Genomic DNA, 12,270 nt, shown 5'->3' with positions numbered 1-12,270 from the left:
TCAGATTACCGATTACTCCATTGAAAAAGCAGTCACATTACCAATTACTTTAACACTTAAACACTGCTCAACGAATTCAAAATAAAACCTACATTTTCTACTAGTTCATTGTTGCACACAAGTTATACACTCAGCACCTCACATTTCTCCCTTGAATTTTAAATGTATTCTACATAATGTATTTAAACATTAAATGAGTCTACCTAATCTGGCAAGAATTTAAAATGCAACGTGTTACACAACTAAAAAGTAATTTGTTTACAGTAACTAATGACTTTGTAATCGGATTACACCCAACACAGCAAAGAATACGGGTAGATCTTCTAGCATACATCATTTTTAAACATAAGTAAAATGAGCTTTATCTTTGCAGAAAAAAACTACATCATAATTTCTCTACACTGCAAAATTGTTTAAATATGCAGTTGTTACCTTAAAGGGATAGTTCACCCAAAAATGAAAATTCTCTCATAATTTACTCACCCACATGCCATCCAAGATGTGTATGACTTTCTTTCTTCTGCTGAACACAAACAAAGATTTTAAAAAGAATATTTAAGCTCTGCTGGTCCATAAAATGCAAGTGAATGGTGACAAGACCTGTGAAGCTCCAAAAATCACATAAAAGTAATTCATATGACTCTAGTGGTTAAATCCATATCTTCAGAAATGATATGATAGGTGTGGTTGAGAAACAGATCAATATTTTTTTACTATAAATCTCCACTTTCACTTTCAAAATGTGAATATATGTGAAAAGGGAGATTTATATATTATATACTTCTCATATTGCTTCTGAAGACATGGATTTAACCACTGGAGTCGTATGGATCACCTATATGCTGCCTTTATGTGCTTTTTGGAACTTCAAAGGTCTGGTTACCATTCACTTACATTGTATGGACCAGCAGAGCGGAAATATTCTACTAAACATCTTCGTTTGTGTTCAGCAGAAGTAAGAAAGTCATATACATTTGGGATGGCATGAGGGTGAGTAACTATCCCTTTAAGAAGTCATTTTTAACCTGATCGGACCCCTAAAAGTGACTTTTTATTAGTGTTCCTTATCTAGACAATTTTACCATTTATTTATTACAGGACTTATCATGCTGGATCAACCTAGGCTTACATGCCTTGCTCACTTGCACAAGATTAATTCTAAAGGGTTAATTTATATAGAAATGTTTTTCTAGTTTTCAGCTTTAAAACTCTGAGTGAGTGCATCTTTATAAACTACTATTAAACATTCTTATCCAGTATTCATAAACAATGTAAAGTTATAGAACATTTTTGGAAATTAATTTGGTAAAAGTTGCGGGAACCCTGTCAACACATAAGCACAGGATGCTACAAAAATGTTTTTAGATGTTTTTGCATACGTTAGAAAAAATATAGGATTAAGCCTTCAAAACATAGGAATGCTAATGTATAGAGAGAACACTCTTAAATGTGAATTACAGGAGTTCTGGATAAAAGCACTTGTAGTTGAAAATGCCATTGTTCGGAGACCAATCCAGCACTCTAGGCTGCAAGCATAGATAAACACAATTTCACTCTAGTCACTGCGATTACCACGCCACTAATTGCTTTATTTTGCCAATTGGTATTTAGAGTAAGCAAAAGGTCATAATTATGTGGAATTAGAATTCTGCAAACAAACCCCCTTGAACCTCATTCTTAAGAACACACAGAACACTGATGATGTATTTGTAATCCCTTTCCAGACCAATTATATTGTTTGCGTACTTAACTTAAAAGCTTTCAAAAGTCTTTGGAATTGTACGATGCAGATACAATTGTATGTACTTTAAATGTTATTATCAGGATTATAAAGCAAACATAAGATGAGATCCGTTCAGTCTGTTGAAACTTCTTTGTCAAGAATGACAGAAAAGTCAATAGTTTGATCGTCCAAATTAAATGAAGTGTTGGTTACTGGCTGCTAAGAGAGAAGGAAAAAAGAAAACACACACACACAGGATTTTTTGGGGGGAGTTTTTCTTTTCTTTATTGTATTTTCATGCCAAAACTCATGCAGTGTTTGAGTCTTTGTCTTGTTTGGATGCAGAGTTTAAAGGAAGTTCTGATTCAGGCGTGACTGAACCAAATCAAACATAAGGGATCCATTGGGGACCCCTAGTTCAGACAATAAGTAGAGCATCCTGAATTGCAAAACACAGTGGCTCCATGGGAATTTACAAGAAAAAGTTGTTTCAACATCGTAACAGGTTGAGTTCTTGAGTTTATTCCAGAACTCCTGCTGAGCCGAGAGAGAAATATTACCCAAATAAGAAAACTACCCAAAACTAAAACAGAACACCTTTAAAGGATCAGTGCAGTAGCTTAAAGGTAATAAGTAACAAGTCAATTTCAAACAGTATGAAAGTATCAGGGAAAACCACTTCGATAAAGGCAATGGTTTTAGGACCATAACAGTGTCTCCTAAATGCTGCAAACATGATTCTATAGGGTTTATATTATATTCTCAAGTGCTGTATAGTGTCGAATGTTTATCTCCTTTCAAATTAATAGTTTAATGAAGAGTCAATCTTTAAAACAGTAATTTTACACAAATTACTTATTTACAATCATTCATAAACATCTGACTATCAAATTCCCATCTCACCGTTTAAGAAATAAATCTTTCCACAGTGGCTAGCTGATAAATCTGGTTTTCTATAGATAGCGGTTGGTGCCATACGTCTTTTTATTGTTTTGCAGTGAAATGGCATGACATTTGTAACATTAAACGAGAAATCTGATGACAAATATTAGAACATTTAAACAGGAAACCAACTACCCATACTGAATTTACAATGAAGTGGAAACCTGAGACGAAATATTCATTCCAAATATAAAGAGCTTTAAATGCAACCATGTTTTTAAAAGTGCACTCAGTATTTTTCCCCTCATTAAAAATGTTTTAATATAATTGTACTTTTTAAAAACATATTTAAAAATATAGCCACAAGCGGCAATTTTCGAAAATTTTTTCAAAAATTCGACTGTCCTCATAGACCTTGATGACACCTTGGACAAATAAACAGTCGACTGGACCAACGGTTCCATAGTTAGAGCCATATTTGTTTTTAACCATTATAGCACCACCAAGAGGTAGAGGTGCATACTATTTGCATACAATCGGGCAAATGGCCTACAAATAGTTTGAAAAAGTAATCTTTTAAAATAATCTCATGTATTTATTGAACGTTTTGTTCAAACCAATGGTGCTTTAGGCAAAGTTGTTTAGAATGAGGAGGTTTACAGCATGGTCTGTATAACATGTTTCTTTTTTAAACACATGCGCATACACAACAATTTACAAGCATGTAAAACACAATAGCACCTCCAGTCGGCCAATTTATGTCAAATTTTGCACAAACCTCTTGGGCCAATAGATAAATATGCTTCCCAAGTTTAGTTCCAATCAGCCTTATTTAACCCTACATAAAAGCTGCTGAAAGCTGATTGGTTGATGGCGGTCATGTTTTTAAAGATGTATTTAAATGTATTAGCGCCACCAAGAGGAAAAGGTGTGCAATATTTTTATACGTTTCCCAAATTTGGTGATACCTCAATCCGTTGAAAAGTTATAACCGTTTTAGTAAAATGGACATGCCCACTACAAACATTTTTGCATACCGTTTGACGATAAATTTCAAAAGTCCTTTGATAACGTTTCATATTGTGACTCTGCTGAATCATTTTGCAAATGGACAAATGGCCTAGGATGAGTTTGTTAAGAATTTTTTTCAAACAATCCAAAATAGCAGGAAATCGAATGGGTGGAGCAAAATTCAGTCAAGGGATAAAACTCTTCAGCATGATGCAAGGAATCAGAGGAATTATTATTATTTTGTTTCTAGCCCTTACGGTTCAAGATTTATGGCCCAAAATGTGATTTTTGTTTGTTTTGTTCGCAATAGTGCCACCTAAGGTCTGAAGGATGTGTGTCTGTACGCCTGAGTTGTGGGGGGGATTTGGAACCATCCTGCCAATTTTGGAATGTCTACAACTTACTGTCTCTGACTCACAGACACATTTAGGGCTAAAATATGAAGAAAATCTGATCAAATACAATAGGGTTCCTGCACCTTTGGCTCATGGACCCCTAATGAGATGAAGACTCAAATCATATCAATAGCCTTAAAAAAGATTTTATTCTATATGGATTAGGCTGCCTCATAATCATATAACCGGTCAAATACTACCCACTTTATCTTAATGACAACCCAATTATTGGACACTTTTAACTGCAGAATAAGTTAATGGCTAACATCCAATATCGCATTTCTAAAAACAATTGCCATTTTGGCCTGCGCAACAAACAAAATAATTACTGAGTGCACCTTTAACTGATAGAAGGAGCCATGCGAATTGCAATAATATCAGGGGAAAAAGAGTGACAAGAAAGAGGAAAAAAGAACTGTGCATGGTTTGATTAAAACTTTGTGACATTTTCTCTTTCTCTTTGTGCATCTCAGGGAGTGAGGGTAAATTGGTCCTGTTCGATAGGTTTTTCAACCCACGCTCCGAGCCCCGCTTTGTAGAAAGCTTTGAATAGAGTCTGTTTTGCTGTATGATACTCCACAGCCGCTTGCTTTGCCTCATGGTAGGAGCCTGGCCGAGAACCCTGGATCCTCAGCGCTTCGGTGAGCTGAGAGAAGTAAAGGGAGGTTTGCTTCTTAATATACCAAGTTTAAAAAGACAGATTTTTTCCTCCTATTTTGAGGTATTACTGTATGTAGGGCATATTATAAGTTTAACAACGCAAAACTCTCCAATCCACCCAGAACATTTATGGAAACTGAGCAGTGAAATTCAGTATTCTGCAACTTGGCCCGCCCTGTTAAAGGACAGTGTTTACCTTGGCATGTAGACAGACCCAGCGACTGTAGAGGGCATGTTTGCACAGGTGAGAAGCTCGTCCTTGGTCATCTTTCCCCGTGGTGGCGTTGATGATCTCTAACTCCTGATCTCCAACCGTCCAGTTTACGCTAAAGTTGGGAGCCTTCCCAGGTTGCCTTGCTTCTGTGTTGCTGATACCTGCAGTGAGAGATGACAGAACAGTTCATTTGCATCAACAATGCAAGGACTACATTGAGTACTAGTGGCAGCGGTTTACCATAGTAACTAGGTAATGACTCAAACAGCGATTTGCTTCGCCAAATTAGGCTGGATTGCTTTTATACTAACCTCTAATTGTACAGTACACATGAATTGGACACCAGAACCCCGTTTTCAAGTGGACGATTTGTTTTATGAACTCAAACCAACACTTCAGATTGAAAAACAGCTTTTACACCAACCAAACAAATTGGACCCTGACATCAAACGGACTTCGATCTGCTCTAAAAGCTAAAGGTGGAAATGCCCTTAAAGCTTCTCGTAAGTGCCATTCAGACCAAAATTCAAAATCTGGACAGTGCAACGAATAGTAAAGAATGCAGGTGTCTCGAGACGTGTATTTATAAGTTAAAATCCTTAATAACTTGACACAGCGTCTAAAACAAAAGTAACTACTATAGCTAGCAACCAAATTTGGAAATTGGCTGGTAAATGTTTACATTTCACTCACCAGTGATTGTGTAGTATAGTGGTGGAGTATTCAGCAGTGGGATAATTTCACTGCGTGTTGAGATTAAAAGTTGTTTTGTGTAATGTGTGTCCAAAGAAGAGATCCACACAACTGATTTGTCACTGAATAATGTCTCTTTTAATACCCCTTCTGTTCTGTACAGTGTCAGTTGTTGATCAAAAACAACAAAAAGTAAACATTTAATTCTAATCATGCATGGCACAAATGAGATAAAGCCGTTTGAGTCTCTCACAATTAACAAGAGCTCATCGATAGACGCTCTTTTCAGAATTTCCTCTCAGAAATGCCGGTTTTGTTAAAGAGACAATAACTGTTTTAGCACGTTCAACAAATCAATGTAAATACTTGTAAATAGTACAAATTAAACAATAATCATGTAAAAAAAATTAGGGATGCACCGATCCGATATCTGTATCTGAAGCTTTTAGACGGATCAGGTATTGGTCCGACGAGCCCGATCCAAAGCCGATACTGTGTGTTAGTCACGTTCGTTACTGTCAAGCTCCAAAAATGACATAAAAGAATCATAAAACATAATTAAATTAGTTCACATGACTCGTGCATTTTATTCAAAGCCACTCGAAGATGTGCGATAGCTCTGTGAATCACAAAAAGCTGTTTAATATGTCAATATATCAAATGCAAGCGCAGCTCCAGCGCATTAGTGAATGGCACTGCTCTGTTTACACACACGTGCGTGGCTATTTTTAGCCTTCACTGGACAGCTCAGAATGTCAAGATAAAAGCGTGAGGGTTAAAAAAAAGTGCACGATTTAAATATATTACTGTTGTACTTAAAACATGTATTAAATGTCAATAATAATAATTTATTATTATTATTATTTTATTGTCATCATTAGCATTTTTTTACAATTTTTTACAATATTTAAATTGAACAGGTTCCAAAAAATAACTGTGTGAATGAAAATCGGACGTCTTACAACTAAATTTAACGAAAAAGAGATCTGAAAGTCCAGATGTAAAATGAAACAAATCGAACCCTGGCATCAAATGGTGTATGGAGACATGTTTTTAAAAGTTTGAAATGCTGACAGAATAGCAAGAGGCGGCGGAAAGCTCAAAGATGTCTGTCTAGCACATTTGCATAAAAGACAAAAATAAACAGTGCATGCAGTTGCAAAAACGTGACTGGTGTGAACGATTCGTCAAGACTTTTTGAACCACTAATCCACAAGACTTTCTCACATATCTGTCTATCCATGCAAACAAGCCATTCCTTCATCTATTCGTTCTTTCATCGATCAGGGTGGAGTGTTTTTTTTTTACCACTAAGGAGGGGTCTGTTGACGGTGAATGGCTGGGGCAGATCATCCATGTCAGTGATGCGTTGGTACATGGCTCTGGACAGGTGGTCTGCATGGTAGAGGCTGCCAAGAATTAAACTCGAGAAATAGATGGGTTCCATGAAATAACTCAGAAGAGATCCCTGTACTCCGATCACGTTCCATCTAGAGGGAGAATGCAATGAGGAAAAGAGATTAGGAGGGGAGGTTATTGAAAAGTACAGGTGTGCACCTGGTGAACCTTAACATTTCTTTAACGCCATCAGTGAAAAAAGTCAGGAAGTTGGTTGTCAGAAAAATAGGACTCAAATGAGAAACCCTGCAGACATCCAACAACAGGATACTAATGCCAAAGTACAAGTCAAACCAAACCATCTTGACGATGTCAAGCGAGTGCACTCTCATTCAATCATATTTACCGCGCACTATTAGAACGATCAGAAAAATAACACCTGGGTCTATAATCTCAATCACCATGATTTCACCAAGTCCTTCAGAGTGCATTTTTTCAAAGGTGGTGCACAAAATCTGAGATCTCGAAAAGCCTCTAGCTCACAGCTGGAAGACAATGACCGTGTTTAACTGAAGTGGGTTTCTTGGCATCCAATGCCATGTGCATATGGAAGGGCGAGAGTTGTGTGTTTGCAGCATTAGGCCTCCCCTCAGCATGACGGCTGTTTTCTGGAGGCCATAATCAGCATCCTAATCAGAGGCCCAATGCCCCTGCTCCAGGGAGCCGCCTGCTCTGGAGAGAGCTGAAGTGATTGGGGTTTCAGAGCCAAGATGGCAACCAATCAGCTGCTTTCTAAATGCCTCTGGATGCAGGCGAAGGGGGATAGAATGCAAATGAGGGGACCTCGTTAAAGGTAATGGGGGGTACAAGAGAAAAAAGGTGAGACAGTTGGAAGCGTTTGACTTTGAGCCAACTATATGAATGATCAAACATAGATGCTGCCACAAAAAAAAGAAATCGGTCATGTGATGTCAGCAGTCAACTAAAACTTAAGCCATGATTTTAATTAAAAAAATTTTGTTTAAACTGAGCATACTTTGAAAAAAAGTTGCAAATACAAAAGTATGTTTACATGGAAAACAGCCAATTTCAGTTTAAAAAGTCAATAGAATTTAATCATGGTCATAGACGGCAGCAACGGACAAGAAATCAAAATGGACCAAATGGACATCACTTACATGAGTGCTCTGGTGGGGGAGTAAGGGACAGTTCACTAATGTATTTGGGCACAAGACCAGATAGTGACTTGTAAACAAAAAGCTGAATTTTAAAATCGACCCTGAATTTAACGGGAAACCAGTGTAGAGACATGGAACGACATCATACCTGGCGATCTTATCGCTGCATGACATGGTCAGTAGTCTCTCTCCCTGCAGGACTCCATCCCAAGTCTGAATGGTGTTACTCGTACGAACGGGTATCGTTCCTTCCCCAGACTCGATCTTGGTTCGCAGCTGTCCACGGGCCTTTCGGTTCGGATGCCGGTCACCCTGGTCTAAAAAGCAGAGGCTGAGATTTAGGTCAGGTTGATCTTGCTGTATCTGTGCAGCGCAACACAAGAAGAAAATGTAAGTGATTCATGCCTGTGCAAAACTGGCCACCACAATGCTAGGGAGTTACTATGTGGTTGTTAGGGTGTTCTGAATGGTTGCTTACTAGGCCAGGTCAAAAAAAGCCCATTTCTAAGTGTCTATTATATTATTTTCCCTCCTTCAATGCAAGTCAATTGGAAAGTAATAGCACAAGTCTCAACGAGCTACACGATTTGAGGTATTTTTCTAGGCCGAAGAAAAACCATGCTGGATGAGTAATGCGCCTACAGGTTATTCAGATCTAATGCATTCTTGAGCTTAAAGCTAGATGCAGTCCAACAAATAGAACAGAATGCAGGGATCTCGAGATGCATTTTTAAAAGTTGACATTGTTTTTGATCTGACACAGTGACACTCCAGCAAAGACGCGTTAAAACAATCAAAGTCAATGGTCAAACAATTGAAAAACTGCGCAGACGGACTTTTGAAAACCTATTTAATTTGCGGTGTGACTAGTGATGTCAAAAGTACCGATAGTTTAGTCCCAAGTCCATCCTAAAATAAAAAAGATGAAACAATACCAGTTTTTCTGCAGTACTGGTACTGCCGCGTCCCCGCACGCTGTCTGACTGACAGATGGCAGCTTACAAATGGATAATTAATCAAAGTAAAATTGTGAACAGTCCTTGTGTTATTATTAAACCGCAAATGGATGAGATCTGTTTAAAGAAAATATACAGTCTGCATGTACTGCGCACAGCAAAGTGAATTTGCGAAGCTGCTCATATGCTAAAAAACACATCAGTTTATTAGCATTGTGCACTGTGCTTGTTGTAGTAAATGACAGAGCACTCACTCACTGTGATATGTGCAGCACCTGCAGACTTTATATTTACAGTATATAATTAAATTGCAGAATTATGCGCTTCAGTAATCACACTGGGTCATACAACCAATAATGTTTCCGGAAGTGTGAAACTACCGTCAAAACACGGTACCGGAAAAGCCTTCACTTCAAAATAAAACCTTGATTCAAAATAAAAGCTCGCCAGGTGAAATTTAAGAAAATGCGACATAAATATATTGCTAGTGTTCAGTAAAATGTATTTTATTGTTATTATTATGTCGAACCTATATATCGCAAGCAAGAGTGCTGTTGTACTGAATAGTTTTAATTTATAATGTGATAAAAATAAGACCAAATGTTTTAGAGTTTTAGACTATGTTATGAGGATCTTTACAAAAGCACTACATTTGATTAAAAAAAAATCGCAATGGTATGTTGAAAAGTAATTTTTCTCTTTTCATTTGAATAAAGCTTGGATTCATTTGATTAGACACAATTATGATAATGAAATTGAATTAAACTTTAAAACATTAAATTCAGAAACAACAGAAAACGTGGAATTTGGGGGACAAAATCAAATAAAATTGGAAACTCGAAGGAAACATGCTATTGTTTTAATAGGCTAAATGAGGGTGTTCAATAACATATTACTAATTTTTTAAGTGTTATCGAAATTGGTATAGAGAATCATGAAATTTTACTGACTAATGAAAATGTTGGTATCGTGACAACACTAGTGTGAACGTTTTAAAAGGATTTGCTCATCCATTGTAAATATTCAGTGTACCCATGTATGAAACACCGGCCACACAGAGGTCACCGCCAAACCAAGAAACTTCCTATTGGTCAACGCTGTGAATTCGCATGTCAAATGTTCTCCAACCTTGAACCCCAGGCAAAATGCCCTTGCCCAAGTATATTACACGTCCTGCAAATGTACAGTTCTTAGATGATAAAGATGCTTATACTACAGCACATAACAATGTTTTGAGATGAAAATGAACAACAATATATGTATTCTTTTGGTGGTGATATTAATGCTACTACATTACAGAAACAGTCTAGATGAGTCTGCATCAATTAACTATCAGATGAATAATGACATACCCTCGGCACCAGCCTCATGAGGAGAAAAGATTCGGGCGTCTCCGCAGGGTGACGTGCTGATATACAGATGAAACTGAATGTCGTCTTTTAACCGGTAGCCATGTTCACTGCACCATCTGAATATGGATTTCTCCTTTTCCTCTTTACTATCACTTCAGAGAACACACACATGCACAAACATGCTATGATGTCAGAAGAGACTGCAAGAGATCTTGCGAATAATGTGTATAATTGAAAAGAGGTTCATGGCCTGTAATCCATCTCATCAAATTTGTCATTTATTATTTCACAGTGAATAAAGGCCATGTCTGATCAATTATACACGCGCACACACACACACACACACACACACACACACACACACACACACACACACACACACACACACACACACACACACACAGCCATGTCCTATCAATTTATCCTTATTGGAATCTGAATATGTGTTCAAAAATAACTCTGCAAACTGGAGTGAAACTTGTCACATTTCAAGCTTTAAGGAATACTAAAATACATTTTTGATATGTTTTTGCATAGATATGTGTCACCTGAGGAAGTACTCCAGTTGACTGTACAGATATCTGATAAGGGAGCGGCGTGCAATTATCTCAGCATGGCAGTCATTAAGAGCGAGGCCCCGATCGCTCATGTACTCTCCATTTATACACTTGGTTCCAGTAGAGACGCAGATCACCTGGGCATCCTTCACATCCTTACCTACCCAGGATGAAACAAAACCAAATTCCTGCATATTTTCTTTCAGCAGAACTGAACAACTTTTAACCTCTTCAACTCTTTAAGGGGGTGTTATGTCTCAAAAAAAGTCTCCGTACACAAAAGTCAGGCATTTGTGGTATCGTTTGAAAGCTTAGAATCTGAACTTTTCAGAGATAACAATCAATTCTGCATTTATTTAAGTTAGTTACTTAAAATAACAAAAAACACCTTAAAACATTTGCGTCGCAAATCAGTGCCACCTAGGGGTTATGTGGTAGAAATATTAATATGAATATAAAAGACTTTAAAATAGAACATAAATAGACAAATCATATATCAAATGAAAGTTCTCGTTCTCAGAAACATGACTGTACAGTTGCACTAATTAACTAACTCAAGATTTTCAAAAGAAACACAAAGTGAAATATGATTTCTGTAAGTCATCGAATACAAACATTTCTTTTATGGGCCGATAACTGCTGCTGTAAGCCTTAAATAGCCAAAAACTTTATATCTGCTTTTACTTTAGGAAGTTCTCAAAAAAGTTAGCCATTTTTATTTGTCTGTGAGTTTGCTTGTGTAAATAATCCAATGTTATATCTTGGATGTCCAGAACAAAATATGCAGTCCTGCAGGAAAAGCATGCTAAACTATCCAACAGAAATATCTATTAATGACTATTATTGATAAAATGTTATACATCATTGCAAAGAGGAGGATCTCAGGTTTCTAATGACACCTAGATTGAGCTCAGAGGCAAAGATATATGATGAAATAATAGGGGTGGTGCATGAACTGAAAATTAGACTGAATGTCTATGGACGAGCACATCTGCGAGGGCTAAAATGTGTTATAGCCCCACCTACATTTCAGATCGGCATTTTGTGACGGAAGGTGATAGACGAAAAAAAAAATATTTGAGTACTTCCTGCCATCTAGTGGAATAAAATAAGACTATTTGGAGGGAGATGGGGAGAACAGAACCAGAATTACATGCTTACAAATTTAGGACAACAACAACAAAAAACAACAATTTTTTTTCCAATTGTATTCATAAGATTGTAAACATATACAATATTGTTTATGAATAATTTCAGTCTTTTTTTTATTTGGGGGGGTTCTGAAAAAAATTAAACCAATTTTGAGAAGTT

The 12,270-nt window shown here is 37.0% G+C and overlaps 1 protein-coding gene across 5 annotated transcripts in view; it reads right to left on the bottom strand.

Annotated features, from left to right (window-relative positions):
- Positions 1 to 1,992: 1,992 nt before the first annotated feature.
- The window catches only part of adarb1a (adenosine deaminase RNA specific B1a), a 36,423-nt gene continuing 26,145 nt past the window's right edge, over positions 1,993 to 12,270 (bottom strand). For all 5 annotated transcript variants that reach the window (XM_052124516.1, XM_052124515.1, XM_052124517.1 and 2 more), the window contains 6 exons: positions 10,951 to 11,119; positions 10,403 to 10,554; positions 8,243 to 8,411; positions 6,887 to 7,068; positions 4,868 to 5,046; positions 1,993 to 4,657 (listed from right to left, as the gene is read on the bottom strand). In XM_052124516.1, coding sequence (XP_051980476.1) covers positions 4,481 to 4,657; positions 4,868 to 5,046; positions 6,887 to 7,068; positions 8,243 to 8,411; positions 10,403 to 10,554; positions 10,951 to 11,119 — 1,028 coding nt within the window. In that variant the 3' untranslated portion in view covers positions 1,993 to 4,480. The remainder of the gene's footprint in view (positions 4,658 to 4,867; positions 5,047 to 6,886; positions 7,069 to 8,242; positions 8,412 to 10,402; positions 10,555 to 10,950; positions 11,120 to 12,270) is intronic.

This window comes from Xyrauchen texanus, chromosome 50 (genome assembly GCF_025860055.1).
Source record: "Xyrauchen texanus isolate HMW12.3.18 chromosome 50, RBS_HiC_50CHRs, whole genome shotgun sequence".
In the NCBI taxonomy this organism is placed as follows: domain Eukaryota; kingdom Metazoa; phylum Chordata; class Actinopteri; order Cypriniformes; family Catostomidae; genus Xyrauchen; species Xyrauchen texanus.
Note: the sequence above shows the minus strand (reverse complement) of the source record. Positions and strands in the feature narration are given on the sequence as shown.